At 40.4% G+C, this 22209-nt stretch overlaps 1 protein-coding gene across 1 annotated transcript in view; it reads right to left on the bottom strand.

Annotated features, from left to right (window-relative positions):
- Nucleotides 1-21409, bottom strand: part of GARS1 (glycyl-tRNA synthetase 1) — a 32956-nt gene extending 11547 nt beyond the window's left edge. Inside the window, exons 1-10 of the mRNA XM_087821243.1 lie at nt 21161-21409; nt 16642-16743; nt 15786-15888; nt 14262-14403; nt 13154-13242; nt 12694-12770; nt 9825-9970; nt 7684-7833; nt 2993-3155; nt 1752-1916 (exon numbers count right to left, since the gene is read on the bottom strand). Of these exons, the coding sequence (XP_087677369.1) occupies nt 1752-1916; nt 2993-3155; nt 7684-7833; nt 9825-9970; nt 12694-12770; nt 13154-13242; nt 14262-14403; nt 15786-15888; nt 16642-16743; nt 21161-21394 (1371 nt within the window). The 5' untranslated portion in view covers nt 21395-21409. The remainder of the gene's footprint in view (nt 1-1751; nt 1917-2992; nt 3156-7683; nt 7834-9824; nt 9971-12693; nt 12771-13153; nt 13243-14261; nt 14404-15785; nt 15889-16641; nt 16744-21160) is intronic.
- Nucleotides 21410-22209: the final 800 nt, after the last annotated feature.

Raw genomic sequence — 22209 nt, 5'->3', positions numbered from 1 at the left:
GTCTACAGCTCTCACATCTCGGCATCAGATGGCTGTTTCTTCCCCAACAGAAGAAAATTCCGTTAAGAGCAGGAAATGTCTAGGTCACAGAATAAAGCTTAATAACACTTGGGTGCCAGGTTCCATTTCTTGTTAGTACCCAAGATACTTTTCAAAGCACAATCTAAATTGTTTACAAAGACCCTTAAGAATCTGCTCTTTCACCCGGCCAGGCGTGGCTCAGCGCTTGAGCGTCGACCTAGGATCCAGGCTATCGGGGTTCAATTCCCGGTCAGGGCACATGCCCGGTTGCGGGCTTGATCAATGACTCTCTCATCATTGATGTTTCTATCTCTCTCTCTCTCCCTCTCTTTTCCTCTCTCTGAAATCAATAAAGATATATTAAAAAAAAAAAAAAAAATCTGCTCTTTGAATAAGAACAAAAGTAAAAGGCTTATTTTAGTAAGTATCCAGTTAGTTCTTAGAATTATTTACCATCAAGAGCTTTCCAAGTGCATGTTACCAACATGGGGCACTTGAAATAAAGAGAGCAAATAAAAAACGCATGTAAGCTCAGAAACCGCAACACAAATAACAAAAAAAACACACCAGAAAATAAAGAACAAAGCCTAAAAACATGTAACTTGACCATCTGATATTCACTAAGATGTGTATGTTTGTGGTGCATTTTATATGCATCTGGATCAGGGATTGACAAACCAAGGTCCAGGGGGCTAAGAATGGTTTTTACATGTTTAAATGGTTGTAAAAAACCCCCACCAACAACAACAAAGAAGACAGGCAACAGATATCTGTAAAGCCTAAAATATTTGCTACAGAAAATGTCTGATCTAGAAAAGAAACATGAAACACTTTGGAAGAGAGGCATACAATTAGAAGTCTCTTCCTATATAGTGTTCTTCAGAATTACTTTTTTGCTTTTTGTTTTACAAAAAGGAGTAACTGGGTTTTTTTATGACTTATTTTTAATTTAAAAATTAATCTTAAAAAAAAAAAGACACTTAAAAAAGTGCAAAGTGAAACTTAGGGCATATGGGACCATGACCGTGGGCTAGTCTCTACATAGGTGAGAAGACTCTTTAGGACCAAAGGGCTGCGAGAAGGCTCTCCCCCGGGTCTGCATGCCACCTTGTTCCCACTGACACCAATGCAGAAAGTACCTCCTAATTCCAAATGCCTTCCAATCCTAAACTTCAGTACTGATGGTCATGGTTGGGGGACGGGGGTGGAAAGGTACAGTGAAGAGATAACCTGGAGGTCTTCTCTGAATTATTAAATGCATAGAATTTGAGAAAAGGCAGTTCCCAAACAAGAGCTCAGAATCTAGTAGTCTATCCCCCAATCACCAAATAGTTCTCTAAACTCAAAGCACTATGGCTTTCTCTGCTCAGCTCCACCATTTCCAATGTCTGCTGGGGTCCTTGTCAGGAGGGATGCCACCGCACCTCAGCTGCACTCAGGATATTACCAATAACACTGCTCACCCCAGGAATACACACCAGCACTGTGCCATACAGGTGCGTGTTCTCTCTGTAAAAGACATCTAAGTCTACACAGGGATGCTGGGACACAGAGTAGGCCCTCCTTATAAGAGCACAAGGGAAAATGAGTTTTCCAATTTGCTCAGGAAAAGATCTCTTATCTTTTTGTTCTGCTCTGACATAAAGCACACAAAAGGCAGACTTTGCTCTCCATGCTTCTAAGTTAACAATGTGAAAACCACACACTAAAAACCAATCCACTCTACTTACATAGGACGTTTTGGATTCGGCATCCCAACAGTCACAGGCATAATGGGCCATCTCGTTCTCCATGTGCTGTCGGAAGCGGAGTTTATCTGGAGATACTCCAACCTTCGTGAGGTAGAGGTAGATTCGGCCAATGAAATAGCCTAATACTGAGTTGTTAATCACACCCTAAAAAATAAATGAACAAACAAATAAGTAAATAACTACGCAAAGCAAGCATGCAAGCAAGCACAGAGAAAGGAAAACACACATTAGCACTTTGGAAGGCCAAGGCACTATATTCCATTGCGTTACTCATAATGTACTGAAACACATTTGAAACACAAGGTAAACTAACTTATCCAGCTTTCCAAATAATCTCAAAACCTAGCAGGTGATCTTGGCTATTTTTAAAGGGGTTAATGTCAAGTTAACAAGTTGATAATAATGGAGTTACTAAACACCTTTCTACCATACTCAGTCAGTAAAAATTCAGCCCAATACCTTATACCTCCTAGATCTACAATGCTAAAAATGGTGTTCGCAATAATTACCCTAAGGAATGACAATTATGTTCCTTCTGAATTAACAAAAGTAATAAGGAATGTTAAGTGTTAAGGGGATTTTAATGCATTCTTATCCCCTGATATCTGTGAGCCCCATACAGTATTATATGTAATCTCACAATTTAGTACTGAAGGATCTTAGAAATCATCTAGCCCCATCTCCTGCCCACTGAAGGGCCAAGAAGTTATTACCCAGCCTCTACTTGAGTATTTTCAGGGGCAGGAAGCTCATTGTTCCCTGGGGTAATTCATGCCACTACAGGGAAGCAACTGCTATTATAAAAGTTCTCACTCACGCATTTCTCTAAGCAAATAATTAGAGAAATTCTATTACATGTAAGACTCTCTTCCAATTGCCATGAGTAATAGAAAAAGAGTTTAAAATCCAGAGAGCCTGCTCTCTGTGAGTCAGAATGTCTCCCCCAAAGTAGTACATATTGTTGATAAGGCGCAGTTCAAACCAAGATCTCTTTTCCAAGTGGTCTTCTAAACATTTTCTCACGTTAGCCCCAATGGCCCACCAACTGTCACATTAAGGTAATTTCCCCCCACTGTAATAACAGTGTATAATAAATATTGTATAAAAACAATAAAATGACTGCTAAAATAAAGTATTTGTCATCCAGTATACACAGATTTGCTAAGTGTTACAAGCCCCAAATAGGTACAATCTAAATTAAGGTACCTATGGAATCTTACCTGTTCAACAGCATCCCCTAGGCGCATTTTCCGAGCAGACTGTCCGCTGACCTGGGCTTTTGCTGAATACAAACAAAGGTGGAGGTCTGCCACATTCTGGAACTTGGGATGGTCTTTCTCACTGGGGTCTACAAAGTGCTCGATTTCTGCCATTGTAAATTCTCTGAAAGCAAAAATATAAGGGACAAAAGTTGCATGAAAAAAAGAGACAAGGCCCTTATTTTCAACTTCATTCTATAGTGATATAGGCCATCACACTACAGGAATTTAGTGATAATTTCCTATCACTAAACAGGAAATTGTTTCCTAAGGGAACGGCAAAAAAAAAGTCACATTAGGTTTGTCTTAAGTGGTTGTTAATTTTAACTGCATTAATGAAAACTTTACTACTCACTTAAATAGTATTTTAAATAAACAAACACAATCAAACTTCTCTCAAACATTAATTCCTTTTGTCTAGTGAAAGATTCTTTACTTGACCAAACTTTACTCGGGCTCCTGAACCTTCTCGTAGGCCCATCTGTGCAGTTCCCTGTAAAATCTAGTTTTAGTAAGGACCCTGCTGGTCACCGTCATCCTCCACTGTCCCCCAGCTGATGTCTGATGCCCTGGCCTGTCTTCAGCAAGAACCCTGTTAGGTCAGTTTAGGCAGAATCCCCCTTATCCTTGCTGTTCCCTTAGTAATTCCCCATCCACTGACTGCTACCCTGCTCCTCAGCTATAAATCCCCACTTGCCCATGCCGTACAGTGGTCCCCCCTTATCCATGGTTTTGCTTTCCAAGGTTTCAGTTACACTTGGTGAAGTGAGGTCTGAAAATATTAAATGGAAAATTCCAGAAATAAATAACTTATAAGTTTTAAAATGCGTGCCACTCTGAGTAGTGTGATGTAATCTCACACCATCCCACTCTATCCTGCCCAGGATGTAAATCATGCCTGGGTCCAGTGTATCCACACTGTATACATACACTACCCACCTAACAGTCACTTAGTAGGCTCTTGGTTATCAAATGGACTGTCATGGTATCACAGTGCTTGTCACCTTTACAGTAGCCTAACGTTACATCACGATGCCTCTGTCACTCACCTCACCTTATCTCATCACACAGGCACTGTATCATCTCACGTCACAAGAAGGGTGAGGACAGTACAGTAAGATATTTGAGAGAAAAAAACACATTCTCATAACTTTTATCACAGTTTATTGTTATAAATATTCTATTCTATATGAGTTATTGTTGTTAATCTCTTACTCTGCCTGATGTATAAATTAAACTTATCATAGGTAAAGCATAGTGTATAGGGTTTGGCACTACCTACAGTTTCAGGCATCCCCCGGGGCCGTGGAGCGCACCCCCCATGGGTAGTATCGGGCTGCTACATTCAGAACTGAGCCCTGCTCTACAATGAGGCCTCTTTTTCCCTATTGCAAGACTCCTGAGTAAAATCTTGTTTTCGCCACTTTAAGTACTACCCATCTGTTTTTCCTTTGACGTTAGCCGCAACCACAAAAGATTATTACTTTTAATGAAAAACAATTTTTAAAGAACAGATTAACAGTTTTTTAAAACTAGAAAAACTTAAGCAAATGTCAGACACAATAAGAAATGAAACACAGAAGTGACTTCCAAATAAAATAGTTTTCCTTAAAGCATTAGCAAGTCTGATATTTATGAGCTCCCAACATTTACTTTTCAAAGAACGGGAAATTAATAGTGAACTGAAATTGTTCTTTGGCTTTTATAGTAGTTTGATTTCTTTTTTATTGCCCTGAACAAGTCAGTGACTGATGATGGCACCATACAGCTGGTTTCTTTGGAGTAACAGCTTCTTAAATAGTGTTATTCAAGGCAGATGACATAGGCATGAGTTGAACAAGCTAACATCAGGCTAATTGCATATGATGAAATAAATATGCACACAGTAACAGTTTCCCAAAGAGATTCCTCTGAATGGCAATTTAGTAGCTATTGGAGGGAAAAGTGTTTTAAGTTAATTTTATGAGTAAAATCAAATCTTTCTTGTTTAAAACACACACACATTTACTAGTGAACTTTCATGATTATCTCAGATGTTTTAGAAGTAATGAAAAATTGCTTAAATGGATCTAAAAATACACAAAATGAATTGCAAAAGAGCTTTAATTTTTTAGTTTTATTTTTTAAATGGCATTTCTTATTTAGTCCTGCAGCACCTATACCTAAACTATCAAATATCTTCTGTGTACACAGAAACATAAGAGAGACTGGGAAGCACAATGTCTGTCCTCACAGAGCTTAGAACTGGGCTGATAGCAACAGAACATCTAAAATGCAGAGCAGATCAAAATAAGGGCCTTGCCCTGCTTCCCAAAATAATCTGCTGCCAGTCTTTGCATCTGTGCTGTCAAATCATCCCAGCTCGCAAACAGGAGACAGAAATCAACACTAACACTGATTTTACCAGGTGGCTTTTGTCTTTGAGTTCAGAGACTGTGCCTGGAACTATGGAAACTAAGATATACACAGGCTGTTAAAAAGAAAAATGGAGTCACTTCTGCTAAGCCCCATGTCAGCAAACCAAGACTTAATACCTCACCTAATTATAGTTTTCACAGTCTCTCCCAGAAATGTAACCTTTAACCAGTCGATCTGGAATTACCTGGTCAGCACTAGTAAGGTAACAGTAGGTCCCTTCCCTTCCCCTTTGGAGGGTGACCTTATCTGAAACAATACATTCTTACTAATAATTTCTTTTTACCACCCCCTTTCTGGCTTTAAAAACCTTTCATTCAGTATAATCCTTTAGAGCTCCTTCTATTTGCTAGATGGGATGCTACTCAGTTATTGAATCATTCAATAAAGCCAATTAGATCTTTAAAATTTACTCGGATAAATTTGTTATTTAACAAGGCCTAGAACCAGGCAATCAAAATTCAATTAAATTTTTAAAATTTCATATGAACAACCTAAACAAAAGGAATTGCAGCTATACAAAAACTAATCACCTGATGACTCTATGTCATCAAGAAGTCATAACACCAAACAAATCCTAGCTCTACAACAAAAACTATGGGGATACTGACTCATGGAAGAATGAGAATACTTCTTTCTAGTGAGGATCTTACAGACACACAATAAATAAATAAAAAAAGAGCCAAAACCCACACAGGATGCTTTGAAGTGCAATACAACATCAGGAGGCCCCAAGGGCCCTGTGCCAGTTACCTCCCAGGGTGGCTCCTCAGATATGAGCCAGTTTTCCTATTTGCCACTTTTCTGCACAGGCCTCAAATTTTGCCTTATTTCACCATCCTTTACAATCTTTTTTTTCAATTACAGTTGACATTCAATACTATTGTGCATTAGTCTCAGGTGTGCCGTACAGCAGTTAGACAGTCATGCATGTTGCAGAGCGGTCCTTCCATATTCCGATAGCTACTCAGAAATCCTCTCCAAGCACTGGCTTTAGACAGGGTCACACAGCCTCCTCCACATTTTGAAAGCAGGCTTGCGGGCACCAGTGGAACCAAGGGGGAGCCAAAAGAACAAAAGGGAAAGTGATACCAAACCCCCAGATGTTGGGAAATAAAACCGACTCAAATCTGACAAGCTTTCATTGCCCTAACATCTGGTTCAAGCTTTGGACTACCCCCTCTTCCTGCACGAAGGCCCCAGGAGTCCTCCCACCCCATTTCTCAGAGTTGTGCAAGCTCTCTGCTCCACGAAGTCTCCCCTTTCTGGACCATAGGCTAAGGGATTTAGGCCTGCAGATAAGTTTGGTCAGAACACACGCCATTTCCTCAGGAGTGGTAGGGACTAACGAGATTAGGCAGATGGCTGAGGTGCTGTGATGCAGAGTCAGCGGCTGAGAAATGCTAGGACTGAAGCCTGTAATTAGAGCAAGGAAAAAAAAGAGTGGAAATGGGTGGGGCAGTGGGGCTGCAGAAGATACTTTTGGAGCCTAAGAAAGTTGTTTACCTACATACATATCTTTTTCTACATATGGAATTTACTGCCCTAAGAGATGATATCAGTAAGAAAATATATAGAAATCACAAAAAGCTTAAGTTACAAACAGATAAGTCCTAAAATGTTCCTAAAGGAAGAAGTAACTAAATAGTGCCCGTCCACCTTCCCACACATTCCTAGGCACATCTGACAAAGGGAGGTCATTGGAACAGAGGCCACTGGATGTCTAAACAAGAGTAGATGGGGGTAAACTTCCTAGCTGGACTCTCTGTCAGATAGACTCCCTAAATATCTGGAGGAACACCAACTGGTTACTGAAACACCCTCACCCCAATCCCAGCAATGCTGTCCTAGGATGATCCTCCGGTCACAACCCTCACCCCAGGCCCACCTCACCCTACACTTCCATGCATCACCGCCACCAGAAAATGTCTTGGGTTAGATAATCAAGATCTCACCATCCTCTAAACACATGACGAACAAAGGGAAGGTAATTCTGGAGCAGAAAGGCACTTAGTTCTTCACCCTCCCTTCCTGTCCCTTCAGGTTCCCTTTAGTTACTCAGAACTGCCTGTCATCCCAGAGATTACATCTGGAGACACAAATGTAAAACATGCTTTTTTGTAGGACAAAAGTAATTACACAATCATATAAGAATGAAGCACAATGGCAAGTTTTCATGTCCAATTGAATGCCAAGGTCATTTACTAAATTTACCACAAGAGCAACGTGGGCAGTACCTGACTCTGATCAGTCCAGACCGAGGGGAGATCTCATTTCTAAAAGAATTTCCAATCTGGGCAGCAGCAAAAGGCAACTTTCCTTGGTTGAATTCCAAAAGTCTTTTGAAATTCAGGAAAATCCCCTGTGCAGTTTCTGGTCTCAAGTACCTGTAAATTTAAATCAATCAGTCTGTTACAAAGAAACTATGTTTTCCAACAAACCTGAAATTCTAGATGCAAATCCTAGGAGTCCTAAATATACTATTTTCACACAAAGCTGTATGAGCCCTAAGACGAAGTTTTAGAAATAGGTATTTTCCTCGGCAGCAAACATTCTCAAGCAGGTATTAGAAAATGGTAATGGGTATGGCAATAGTACTGTTAGAAATATCATTTTATTTAACAGTTCCAGTGAGTCAAATACTACCTCTCAAAATGTCCCTAAAACATCTGATATTCTGATGACAATGTCGAATCCTTCTGAAAATCAGACCCCTGCCTGAGTATATCTCTGTTAACCCACATATTAAAGCGTAACTGTGGGACTGAAAAGAAGCCCATGTGCGCTAACATTTACATTACAGCTCACTCATCACAATCATCACACGGAGCTGGGAAACTTTTGAGGTTTCTCATTGTCATGTTCTTCTTTGTGGTACTTCGCATTTTTGGCCAGAGGCTTTCTCCATACGTTAAAGATAGAGCCAAGCAAATTTACCATTAGAGCCCTTGTCCCTCTTCTGAATTTCACAGAGAATAGTCTGTGCAAAACAACAACTATGAAAGTCTTCCCAACAGCCTACTTCACAATAAATATTTTATGGAAACAACTTCAAAACAAAGAAAGAAAAACAATAATAAAATTTTACCCTTGTCTCACTCTAACACACCCAACTCTTCTGACTTTTGTGCTCCTTCCTAGGTTTCACCCAAATAAAAGTATGGCTATAGTTTATGTGCATGTTTATAAGTAGAATGTATAAAATTATGTATTCTTCCATTTATTTTATACTTTCCACTTTCTAATTAACTAAAAATTTCTCATATTTAACAGCTGCAGAGTATTCTACAAACATGTTCTACTTGGCTGTCATTTATTTCACCATCCTCAAGTTATAGAACAATTAGGTTAGTTCTACTTTTAATTTGACAAGTATCACTTTCTCACCTTTTGAATTACTTTCTTAGATAAATTCCTAGGAGTGGGATGACAGATGAGGGGATATGACCCATTTTATGACTCTTTGTATGTACTGTCAAAATGAAAGGTATACCTTTGGCCTCCTCCCACAAAATATCCCAAGTCAACCGGTTTCTTATTAAAGTAATTCTAGTAATACATTCTGTCACAATTAACTTTATTATTCTTTAGTTTCTACTCCAGGAAACATGATCTATTTAGTTTCATCTTGCAAAAACCTATGCTCTCTCTGACCGTTTAAAATGAGAGCATAAGAAAAATATCCGGAGCTATGAAATGGAATATTTTGGCTAAGTGAGTTAACAATGAACAAAGAATCTGGAAATACAGTCTAGTTCTGGATCATACTATACACTGTTCAGGTTTTCTTTACTGTGTGAAAATCACATCTTTTAAATCAATGAGCTAAACCTGTACTGTACGCTGTGGTAGGCAATTAGTCATGTCTACTTAAATTTAAATTAATTAAAATTAAATAAATTTTAAAACTGTTTCTCAGAAGCACTGGCCCAATTCAAGTGCCTAATGATCACACATGGCCACCAAACTGGACAGTGCAGAGTACAGAACAGTTCTATCTATCCCTGCAGATGGTCTGCTGGACAGTGCTGATCTGGACTAAACAGTTTCTCGTATCCTTCAGCAGTAAGTTCAATGACTTTCAAAATCATTCTTCAGCTGTCTTTCCTGCACTGTGCAGCTCTAACTAGAACACGTGATCACACACTTTTGTTTACTTCATAGCAAAAAAAAATCAACATATACACTAAAAATTATATTCAGAATTAGAAGAAATAAAATTTAAGAATGTGTGTCATAATGCCTCCTTAATATATTTAGCTCTACACTTTCTATATATCACTTTTCAAAATTTTTCCTTCATGGCCAATACTGATATTTATCTTTTAAGACAAACAATTTTAATAACTTTGTTATACAAACAATAAGTGATACATACCCAGGCATGTTTCCTCCAGGCCCAATGAAGGTCTTGAACATTAAGTTAAAAGATACTGGAGGGGAGAGATCATTTCCAGTAATGGGGGATTTTACATTATAGTTCACAAAAAGATCCCCAAGCTCTTGCTGTCCATAGTTATCGAGCTAAAGAATATGTCAAGAAAATAATCAGTGTAAAAGACTGAAAAAAAACAAGGCATAAGGTAAGTATTATATATTAAACCCCATCCACCATTAAAACCCACCCAAAATAAGAACATCAGAATTAACCTAACCTTCCAGACACCCATAGTAAAACCATAACCAGTTGACACACTTTTCATTTACCAACAGAAAAATGAAGTATCTTTCTGGGAATGACCTAAAATTCACACACTCATCATTTCACAAAGATAAGGCAAAATACCTCTTGTTCAATTACAACAGTTACTGGTTGGCAAGAATCTGAAACCACTTAAATAAGTTTTAAAGTTGAGCTTTAAAACTGCATTTTAAGAGTCAGGGGCACTTCCCTGTCTATTAATTAAATGTGCATTTAGCTTTTCTTTCCCACTAGATATGAAGTTGTTGAAGACAATCGGAAAAATGTGAACATTGACTAAACATGTGACAATATAAAAATTATTATTTACTAAAATAACAGCAGTGAGGTACAATATTTTTCTTTTTTTTTGGATTTTTGTGTTTTCGAGATAACCTAATGAAATATTTACAAATGTAATAAAATGGTGTTTGAGAGGTGCTTCAAAAAAATTGGGGGGACAACAGATTCAACAAAATTTGGTAACACTGAAACAGGCTGATGGGTATATAAGTATTTATTATATGATTATTTTTATATTTTGAATTTTCCATAAGCTAAAAATGACTTTAAAAACTGGTACATACAGAGATGGGTCGGCGAAAATGGACAGAGAAGGGAAATAAGAGAATTCTGAGCTGTTGAACTCATATAACAGGAATAAAGCTCTTCCTATCACCAAGGGTAAGTCGGTGCCTTTTTTTTTTTAATCCTCACCAGAGGATATTTTTTCCATTGCTTTTCAGAGAGAGTGGAAGGGAGAGAGAGAAACATCGATGTGAGAGAGACATCTACTGACCGCCTCCCTCACATCACCTGGACCAGGGCCAAGGATCAAGCCCAAAACTGAGATAGGTGCCCTTGGCAGGAATCGAACCTGGGACCCTTTAGTCTACTGGCCAACACTCTAACCACTGAGCCAAACCAGCCAGGGCAAGTCAGTGCCTTTTAAAGAAACTATCATGCTTCATAAAGTTGAAAAGGAGTTACAGGCATTAACAGGTACAAAAATGCTATCTCATGTGCTTGAGCTATGGATGGGACTTCAGCAGCGAATCCACAGGGGCCATGTTTGAGTACTAGACCATTCCCCATGGGTCCCTAACTTTTCACTGAAAATTAGATTGATAGTTGTGTATATATCTGAGATGGCAAATAAAAAAATAGACTGTTCTGCTAGAACGTGGATTTCAGATGAAACAAAGTCAATGCTCAAGCCATAAAATATGACTTAACAAATCAACTAATTACTTCCTGCTTCTGACAAGTTACTTGGAAATAAATGAAACTGTTATGATCAAAGACATACACACAAAACCTTAGTAAGTCTAATATTCTGAGTAGGAAACAGTAATTTAGGGATAATTAGACATGCTTTTCATATGTTTTTCTAATAATAATAATAATAATAATAATAATAAAGTTCATGCCTTTGGGGGAAAAAAGGAAATGAGAAATAAATGTGTAGCTATAATGATGTCAAAATACAAGAACTGACAATGAACTTCAAGCAAGGAATAAAATATACTTCACAAGGACCCAAAATAATTGCCCGATTAAGATTTTCAATTTAAATGAGGAAGGGGAAAATTTCTCAGCTAATGCTGGAAAGCTAGATAGCACAGAGAAAAATCAGCTCATTAAAAAATAATTAGAACAACAGTGGGAAAATATCCAATAAATTCTCATGAGATAAAAGCAGTTAGGGAGCCCTACATTCAGCCTCACATATTTATATACCAATGTAAAGAAAATATGTATGAACGCATCACTGGTGGTTGTGTTTTTGTGTGTGTTTTTTTTTAACCCAAGGAAAAAGGTAAAATTAAGAGGTGAGCTGTGGTGGACCTCATGATCAAATACGGTGTTGGAGAAATGGACTTTGCTTCAATAGATACATCGGGTGAGAAATTAGCAACATATACATATGGACATGTGCATCCTCCTGGGGCGAAGATGTGCAGTTTTCATTAATCATGTTCTAAAGTGGTCTGTGACCCACAAAAAGGGTAAGAACTACTTCTGATATAGAAGGTGTTCCTGCACTTGGGAAAAGTCAGATTGTCTCTATGGTCTCTTCTGTCTTCCCTAAAATTTGTCAGCTTAAGTAGAACTTTTAAAACTCTAATGGAAAAGCAAGGGTCAGCTCATCAGGTCCTAAGAATAATAACGTGTAGCCAGGGACAGGGCAACCGGAAGCTGATCAAGTGCCTGATGAGACAGTGCTCACAAAAAGATCTGCCCCAAGTCTCCATAGCTACACTGAACACTGTTCATCATTCACCCTCCCCTGGTTTTTGCTATTAAACCCAGAAAACTGATTTGCAAGGAGATTTATGCCTGTTTAAATGAACTTGCTGGTTTTGGCTAAAATAAAGTGTTATCCACAGAAAGTAGAGAGAGAAGAAAATATGCAATAGAAGATGCTATGAGGGACAGAAGGTAAACTTGGCTTCCCGACCACTACAGCCAGGGTCAGCACCATGTGGAATTCAACAGTCGTCAAATGCCGGAAGAAAGACAGCACCTGTTGAGGTACCAGTGGTAACATCTCTCAGGTACTCACCTGAGCCAAGACACTTTCCATCTCTGATTTCTTCTCAGCAGAACACTTCTTATCAGACATCAATTTCTGTAAATGAGCTACAAGAACAATGTTGGTACATGGCAATTCAATCAATGGGGAAAAGGGGAAAATGCATTTTTGAGTTTCAGTGCTGGACAGATAAAAAGAATGAATTCAAGGATAATGTTCTTAATTGGTATGAATCCCTTGGTTTACTTTACAGGGAAAGTCATAACACTGTCTTGATTCTTTTGCTGACTTAGAATTTCTAATTATCTGTATACATTTTTTTTAAAAATAAGAGATTTGATCTGTATACTTAAGATCTGTGTACTTTTGCCTTTGCATGCTATGCATCCCCAAAAAATTTAATAGAAAAAATTTATGAAAGTTTTAATCTGAAACCTTTGTATGGACCAATCCTACCTGAAAAGTGTTTATCTGCGATGAAGAACCGTACCTTTTAACAAGTGATCAGCACGAAAACACTCTCCACTTTTCATGTCTTTTACCATGAAGTCAGCAAATTTGTCTACATGGCCAGAGGTCCTAAGGTAACAAATGCCAAGCCAATCTGTCATTTTCATACAAATTAACACATAGATTTTACCTTTTAAGACAATCCCAATTCTGTATGTTTATCCATAGTTTATATCCATGCCTATCCCGTTATTACTAGCGATACAAGCAAAGGCCAAACCATGGTGAGTGTGACTAGCCAAGAACCTTTATCTCATTACAGACAATGAACCTTTGCTCTCTGCTATCAAAACCTGCACAGACATTGGTATTGTCTCTACACAGTTCCTATCAGTGGAGCAAGTAGCTAAAGAATAGGTTCTGATCTTTTAGATCCATCATCAGAAAATCATCTTGTCTTAACTGGCTGCAATTATTAAGAGAGAGCCTAAAGGGTGGAAACAGCAAAAATTAGCTCTTTACCAGGCAACATTAAATGAAGTGGTGAAATACAAACCGGGAAGAATTCTTTCTTCAAAGGTTTTGTATTCAAAACATCCTGCTCTTCTTTCAACAATGTTGATGGGAATAATCTAAATTTCTACACTGAACTTCAATACAAATATTTTGATAAAAAATGTATACACACCTTTGTTATTAGAGTTCCTAATAACTTATACTAAGGAAATAGTCAGGGATATACACAAAAATTCACCTATCAGAATGTTCCATGCAGTAAAAAATTAGAAACAACTTAAGTGCCTACAATGTGGAATAGCTAAATAGATCATGGCACATCCATAAAACAGAGTACTGTGCTGTTATTAAAATGCTTTAGAAAACGAGTGACAGGAGTCAATGTTCACCTATGTGAAGTGAAAAAGAGCAGTGTGCTGATAACATGAATACATACATAGGGACTTACAGAGAAAAAAGACAGGATAACTACGACGATTTTAACATGGCTATCCATGAATAGTAGGTGAAGATTTTCTTTGTTTTCCTTTATTTTCTAGATATTTATAATGAACACAGGTAGCTTTTTATAATCAGAAAAAGTTACTTAAATATGCACATTATGAATTTCAGTCCTCAAGCTATAATCTTACTTTAAAACTGGCTCAGGAGTGAGCATGGTGCAGTCAATTTCTAGGATCTGTTCCTCTTGGATAAAGTGCTGCCTCCAAGTCTGAATAATGTTGTTCTTCAAAGCACATCCAACTGGCCCGAAGTCATACAGGCCACTAACACCTGTAAAAAGTGAGCAAGGGAAACATGTACTTTACCTTGTCACTCTGAACAAATGAAGGCAAGGAGACGTGAGAAACCAATACCTGTGAGACTTCACATACTCTCTAAAAATGTGTTCAAGTCAACATTCAAATCCCTCAGTACTGAAAAGTCTTCCCTCCACTAGCTGACAGAGGTAAAATTCAAAAGTTCTTACTCCATTTACTATTTTCATATTAAGAATTTCAAGTAGGATTAGCAAAAAGACTAAAAGCAAAAGAAGTTCAAATTCCTCCATATACAAGAACAGAATGAAAAAAGAGATTATAGTTTTCTGGCACAGAAATTAGAAAATAATTTCTTGCATTAGTTGATAATAATGATAATTTTAGCACCGAATTCTCTAATTTATTCTTCGGTATCTGAGCCACTACTTAAACCTCACAAAATGAAACATTTAAGAGATCTGCTTAGCCAAACTTGAATCGAGTTTCAGTGGCAAAATACCAAAAGTCTAATATTGTTTCAATGATCCCTGTTGACTATGAAAAATACTGTTCTACATTTAATCAGTGAATTATATTCGCCTACATACCTTCACATAGCATTCAGAAAAATGTAGAGATTTATCTATATACCTATGAAAAATGTTCTTTCCTGGCAATTGCCAGAAAAAATCATCTAGGGACTTTGGTTTATCACTGCCTTTGTGTGGAGGTACAAGGTACAAGGTGGCCTGTGTGACAGTAGCCCTCTACTGCTTCAAAGTCTCTACTGCATTTTAAGAAGTCTATCTAATACATAGCTGATCCTTGAACAAATGGGAAGTTAGGGGTCCTGACCCCCATGGAGTAAAAAATCTGCATCTAACTTCTGACTCCCCCAAAACTCCACTACTAATATCCCACTGAAGACCAGAAGCTTTATTGATAACAGCAGATTAAAACATATTTTATGTTATATGCATTATATACTGTATTCTTATAATAAAGTAAGGTAGAGAAAAGAAACTGTTATTAAGAAAATCGTAAGGAAGAGAAAATACATTTACAGTATTTATTGAAAACAATCCACGTATAAGTGGACCCGCACAGTTCAAAACCATGTTGTTCAAGGGTCAACTGTACATGGACACATCAAATGCTTCATACCTGAGCCTCCTATAATTCCCTACACCCTGATGGGGAAAAAAAAACAGTCTTCAAGAATAAATAGGGTAGAGGAAAATAAACACAGACTTCACATCAAATGGTTGAATCTAAACAAATGAAAGCAAAATATCTATCCTCTGCTTTAGGTGACCTCATACAATTAGGTATCAATTGGCAAGCCACGTTTTTGATTTAATAACAATATTCAAGCCACTAACAACCCAATTCTTCTTTCCATCACTAATCCCCTACCTCCATAAATAGCAAAAGCTTGATCGTAGAAAAACCTCCTCTTCAGGGTATCTTCCATTTTTGCTCTGTCTACAATGTCATCTTTGGGCTGTAATGCCAGCTCCTATAAGGATTTTAAAATAGAAAACATATGATTGGAGGAATGAGTAGTAATACAAATTTACATATGTGAATTTAGTTTATTCCTCAGCAAAATTCAATATAAAATTTATCAGACAAGATTTTGATACTCTGAAAAAAACACACAGAAAAAACCTTGGGGTTTCTTTTCCCCTTTGAGTTATAGAAAAGATACCTTTACTTAATTACTTAGGAAAGTATATGATCATTTCCAAGATTACAAGACTAAACTTATTTAGATGCAGATACTGATAAATAATATTTAAATTTTTAGTGGATCACTGCAGCAAAATAGAGACTTAAAATTCCAAACTACTGTTTGGTGATGGAAGATTTATTGTTTGAAAAATTTGGGAGCAGGTATCAGATGGAGAGATCTTTCCCTTAAAAGAAAAAAAAAAACTATTATTTCCATGCATAGAAGACTCCATAAGGAAGAGCAAGCACTGTGCCCTTCCACGGAAACTCGTGGGGCATACTGAGTCTATGATATGGGAGAAGGGGCAGGTCAGGGGTCGGGAAGACTTCAAAGAGAAGATGATATTTTGAGTTGCACGTTGAAAGGATGAGAAGTGTGCCAGGTAGAAGAGGAGGGGAAGGCATCTCGGGTAAATAGAGATAAAGCAAATGGTACTTGTTCAGAAACTTTTCTAGGTCTTTCCCACCCAAAGAGATTAAATAAAGATGAACAATCCTATACCTACTTCCATTCCTGTTTTAGAATCCCATGACTCACCTTTGCTTCCAAAACCCTCTTCCGGGCTTTGAGCTCAGCTACTGCTCTGTCTACATCGACTTGGGGTGCTTTATCTTCTTTCAGCTTTCGCACAAAATCTCCCTAGCCAACAAAGAGAATTTACATTCAGGATTAGTTTCAAAAGTCATGAAAGGTGCCCTGGCCGCTGTGGCTCAGTTGGTTGGGTATCATACCATGCACTGAAAAAGTGTGGGTTTGATTCCCGGTCAAGGCACATGCCTGGAATGTGGGCTCAATCCACAGTAGGGGGCATGAAGAAGGCGGCGGATATCTGTTTTGCTCTCATATCAATGTTGTGCTCTTTCTCTCCCTCCTCTCTCAAAATCAGTAAAATAAAAGTCAAGAAAGGTTAGGAATGTGTTTTTAAGCATGCCTTTTAAAAGTAGCTGTGTAAATAAGGCCATTTGAATGTTTATTAGATGAGAGGTCATTAGGAAAACTAAAGGTCTCTGCCCTCAGCATTATAATCCAGCAGAATATACAAACAAGTATACAAATAACGGTGCCCTCAGAGTTTAAGGTGATTATCACTAGTGTGGTGTGTGTGTTTTCTTTTGGAGAAGGAATCAGGTAGAGAAGGAGAGAAAAGCATTGATAGAAAGTAGGAAGATTAGTACAGAGAACAAAGAACCAAAAAATAGGCTACCCTCTCCTTGAATCTCTCTCCTCTCGCCTTACAAAAAATACTGTCTTGGTCACTGCAGGATAGTAATGGAGAATTCCAAAATGTCTGGAGTAAAAGGGTACACTAGGTCAGACAGTTTCAGAGCCAATGAATTAGTTCCATCCTGACCTCTGGAGCTAAAACACCCTCAGCCACCTTCCAACGTTATTTCAGCTTCTTCAATACACTTACGGTATCTGAAGTCACCCTATCAATGCACTGGCTTACCCATGTAAGCATCTGATCTGTCCTTGTCTTAAGACAGGCACTTTGGCACGTCAATTCGGGCACTCAAATGTTTGTTGACTGATATCACAAATAAACCTAGCACAGTGCCAAGCACTTAATATTCAGTAAATATTATTCATTTACTCTTCACTCACTTGGTGTTCTTTTTCCTTCCTCTACTTGTCAGAGCACCTACCTCCTAATGCTCACTAACAGTGCTTTTTGATGGGGATAAGAACCCGTGAGAGCCTCTGTTCTGAGGAGAGGTGGACAAGCAGTAATTCTCAGTGAATGTTGTAAAGAAGCAGGCAAGCAGGTCTTCTGAATATCTCCCCTCAGTGTCAAGTACTGCCGCTCCCCCATATTCCACCTATTTTTTTCTTTTGGAGCTTCACAGTTGAATAGAGGGCACAGATGGGCAAAGGGCCCACCACAAGTAAAAGTAAAGGCAGGAAGTATTTAAAATTAATTTCCCTGAATCACTTTTAAAATCATGACTTATAACGATCCAATTCTGAAAACAAAAGGATTGGAGGTGATCTAAACATGGACAAAAGTCCTTAAGGATTACTAATTTCTAATTATTTTTCTTCTCTCCTCTTCACTACCCAACTATATTTTGGGGGGGGGTGCGAGCGCGCGTGGGTGTGTGTGTGTGTGTGTGTATTGAATGAAACTGGTGTGAAAAGTCCTCAACATCTCTACACTACCCTTAAGATATGTCAACTAGAAGCTTAGTTCCTGGGTAAATTCTTACCTAAAGACATATATTTGAAATAACAGCCTGTGATTATAAAGCTAAGCAGTTGTTAGATGAGAAATCATTCCACAGAATCTTCATGGATCCTTTATATATATCATGATGCATACTCAGCTGGCCAAGAAAAAACAAAAACCTCACCTTTGTAAGGTGTTTGGTTTTACACATACGGGTTCTTGTTAAGATTAATGAGTTTGTCTCAGATTTCCAAATGTTCTCCAGCTATTGACAAAAACTTCATAAACTTTTCATTCACCCTCTGTGGCTTAAGCAAGAGCTGTAATGGAGACTCTCTGTGCAGAAAATCAAAGCAGAGAAAACCAAGGGCTCTTCATCCTAAGCTGTGATCTTACTACTACTAAGATCTGAATTTTAGCTGTGTCTTCCCAACTACAGTAAAAGAAAATATGAAATACTAAAACACAGTAATGTTATTCACACATCTATTCCTATCCCAATCAAGAAACTCCAGGACAGAGTTTTCATTAATACAGGGTTAAAAAAAAAAAAAAAGACAATATATTAGATCTCTTTTCAAAGTTAAATCTACTAAATATAAAAGACCATTCTTTGCCTGGCAGGGCATGGATCAGCGGTTGAGCATCGACCTAGGATCCAGGAGATCAAGGTTCGATTCATGGTCAGGGCACATGCCCGGGTTGCAGGCTCAATTCCCAGTCAGGGGCATGCAGGAGGCAGCCGATCAGTGATGACTCCCCCATTATTGATGTTTCTATCTCTCTCTGTCTCCCTTCCTCTCTCTGAAATCAATACAGATATATTTAAAAAAAAAAAAAATGAAAGCAGAATTCAGATGGCAGTTTGATGATTGTATTAGTTTTTTAATGTCCTTATTTGTTAAAATAAAAGCTGACCACTCTATGCTAATACATAATTTTTAAAAAATTCAATTGTCCTAAGGTGCCCTTCATAAAAAAACTAATGCATTTTTCTTGATGTTCTGAAGCCCTCCTAGAAGTTCCATAACTCATTCTCCAGTAAACAACTAAGACTATGCCACAGAAAAATACATTTCAGTCAAACAAACCAGCATCAGCATCCACAAAGCCTAGATTAGTAAATTTAAATGAAACACATAATTACACAAAACACATCCCACTAACAAGACCAGTTGTTAAGCATCTTAAAATCTCCAACCCAAGGATGTCTTCAATCGCACAAACTTCACAATGGAAATATCTAAAATGTATAGATGTGACAGTGCATCTCATTTTCCCATAAGCAAAAAAAAAGGGGGGGGTTGGGGGGGGTAACTAGATGACCTTTAAGTTCCCTTCCAGCTGATACTGGCAAAGTTTCAGGTAGTTAACTCATATGAGTGGTTCTGGAAAATTAGAAAGAATCTAACCTAACTTATACAAACTAACATATTCAGAAAATATCTTAAGTTAAAAAATTAACCAAGCCAACATAAACAATATGCAAGGCAGTAAGAGCATGGGAATGGATCAAAGTGTACATAAATGCTTCCACAGTCTCACTGCAGACATAATTTGCACTGCAGTTCCAGGCTAACGTGGCAGAGGGAGGGGTTTGGGTCCCTGTTTTTTAAAATTAGATGCATTCTCCCTTCTAAAGTGAAGGACATGCAAAAAAAAAAATTTGAGTTACAGAAAAGACAAAGGAACCACACCTCATTTAATTTGGGGAGAGTGGGTGTAGGGAGACGGAGAATACGCATACCCAGCGTTCTGATACCAATAATAAGAGAAAAAATTAAGCCCATAGTGAAATTGCAAAATAAAACACTACTGAATCAGTCAGGCTCACACTAGCAAGAAGCAGACACTGCAAAGTGGCAGGATTTGCTGAATTTGTGGCCGATCTGCCCCAATGAATTATGTCGGAGAGGGTTCCACCCTCCGCAGCTAAGACTAGTTATTGCATCAGGCGCCCGCCCGTGCAGGAGAAAGAAACCCGTCCGCCGTTTACTACTAGGTCACCGATCCCAAGCTCTCGGCTCTGCCTGACTGGATGTGAGGATCCATTTGAAATAACCTTTTCCCTGTCTTCTCTAAATTCTGATATCCATGCCCTGCCCTAGGAATAGGAGGCCTGTCCAAATCGCCAAGTCCTCCACGGCGTGAAACCTCCCTCCATTCCGCAAAATCAAATTTCAAAACGCTCCATTCGGAGGGCAGACTTCAGCGAGTAACTCAGCAACCTCTACGGCTTCCCAGGCTTAGGGTCTGAAAGGGCTCGCTCATCCCAAACGGCCCTCTCGGAACCGAGAAAGGATGACAGGGGCGAAGGTCGAAGAACTCACATCATTATTAAAAGGGGGGCGAAAAGTTCAACACCTCCCCACGCGCGCGTTTCCACTATGTCATTCAGCTAAAAATGAAGGCAGGAAGGTGTCAAGAGGGAGCATTATCCAAAGCATCCTGAAGATTATAAAAGAGAGTCCGGCCGTAAACCAGGCGGGGAAATGAGGAGCCTCGCCCCCCAGGATGCACAGAGAACACAGCAGAGATTGGAAAACTGAAGTTGAGGTTACTGAGCCGGGACGGGGGCTCCCAGCCCCATGGGGGAGAGGAGGCGCGGCGGCAACGAGGTCGGGAAAGGAGGACAGATCGCCGGCGGAGGGACGTAGATGTCCACGGGGATCCGAGGAAGTCGCCCAAGGAGAGGCAAGGGCGGAGGTCCACCGGGGGGAAGGTGGCCGACGCACGCGGGGACCTGGGTCCAAAGGGGGGGGGGGGGGGAAGATGCCAAGAAACCCAGGGCTTGCAGAGGATGGAGAGCGGTAACCCGGGAGGAGGGAGGAGAACCAGGAGGAAAAGGGGTGCGAGCCGGGCTGAGGGCAGGGCGCGGAATGCCGGTACCTGCTCGCGCACGGCTAGCCTGAGAGGCGCCAGCACCTCCTCAGCCCCGGCGCCGTCCATGCTGCTCCGGGAGGCGGCCGCGGGGAATGAGGTCCGGGCGGGAGCGGGGGCGCGCGAGCTGAGGGGCCGCCGGGGCGGGGCCGGGGGCGGAGGCCGGGCCGGGAGCCGCGGCGGCGGCGACAGCAGCAGAGCGGCGCGGGCGGCTCTAAGCAGCGCCGGGCGCGGAGAGGGCATGAGCCGGCGGGCAGGGGCGGCGAGGGGGCGGCGGCGGAAGCGGCGCGCGCGGCCCGGCCCCGAGCATGATGAAATCGCCGCGTAAACGCCGCGGCGCGCGCGCAGCCGCACACGCCACACGCCCTGGCGCGCGCGCAGCCGCAGACTCCACACGCCCTGGCGCGCGCGCAGCCGCAGACTCCAAACGCCCGGAAGCGGCTGCGGGTCGCCGCCAGCAGATTCGACACAGACTCCCGGGAGGACCGCGGGTCCCTCAGCCCCCAAGAAGGCGGGGTGCCCATGGTGCGCCCGGGAGAGCTGCGGGGACTCGGGTAGCCCCCCTGCGAACATGTGCACAGTGGTGCGTCAGGCCACCCCAATCGGTGGACATCCAAGGACGCAGCTCCCTCCGAGACCTGGAACTCACGAGGACCTTCAAAGCACAGGCGTGCACACGGGCTGGACGCTCGGGCCGACCCATGGGCCCCTCCCCGGGCCTTAAAGGGTCATTAAACATCGAGTCAGGGACTCAGACTCAGCGCTGCTCAGGCGCAGACGTTCCTCAGATGAGGAAGCGGGTCAAGAGGTAATGCTGTGTCCAGCTTCGCACGTCCGCGCCTTGCCAATGTCAAGACAAAAGCTGGGGAATGGGACGGGAGGAGTGACGGGCTTCCTGGAGAGCAGTGGTCTTCAGGGCGAGCAGGATTTGAGCCAGCGTAGATGAGGAAAGGTAAGAGGCAAAGAGATGACAGAAGGCCAGGAAACATAACGTGGGGAAGTGGGCGGGCGTCCAGGAGCCCGGGATTCTCTCTGCGCGGCCTTGCATCCGCTGACCT

Source organism: Miniopterus natalensis, chromosome 10 (assembly GCF_054644295.1).
Source record: "Miniopterus natalensis isolate mMinNat1 chromosome 10, mMinNat1.hap1, whole genome shotgun sequence".
In the NCBI taxonomy this organism is placed as follows: Eukaryota; Metazoa; Chordata; class Mammalia; order Chiroptera; family Miniopteridae; genus Miniopterus; species Miniopterus natalensis.
The sequence above is the reverse complement of the archived record's forward strand: the minus strand, read 5'-3'. Positions and strand labels throughout refer to the sequence as shown.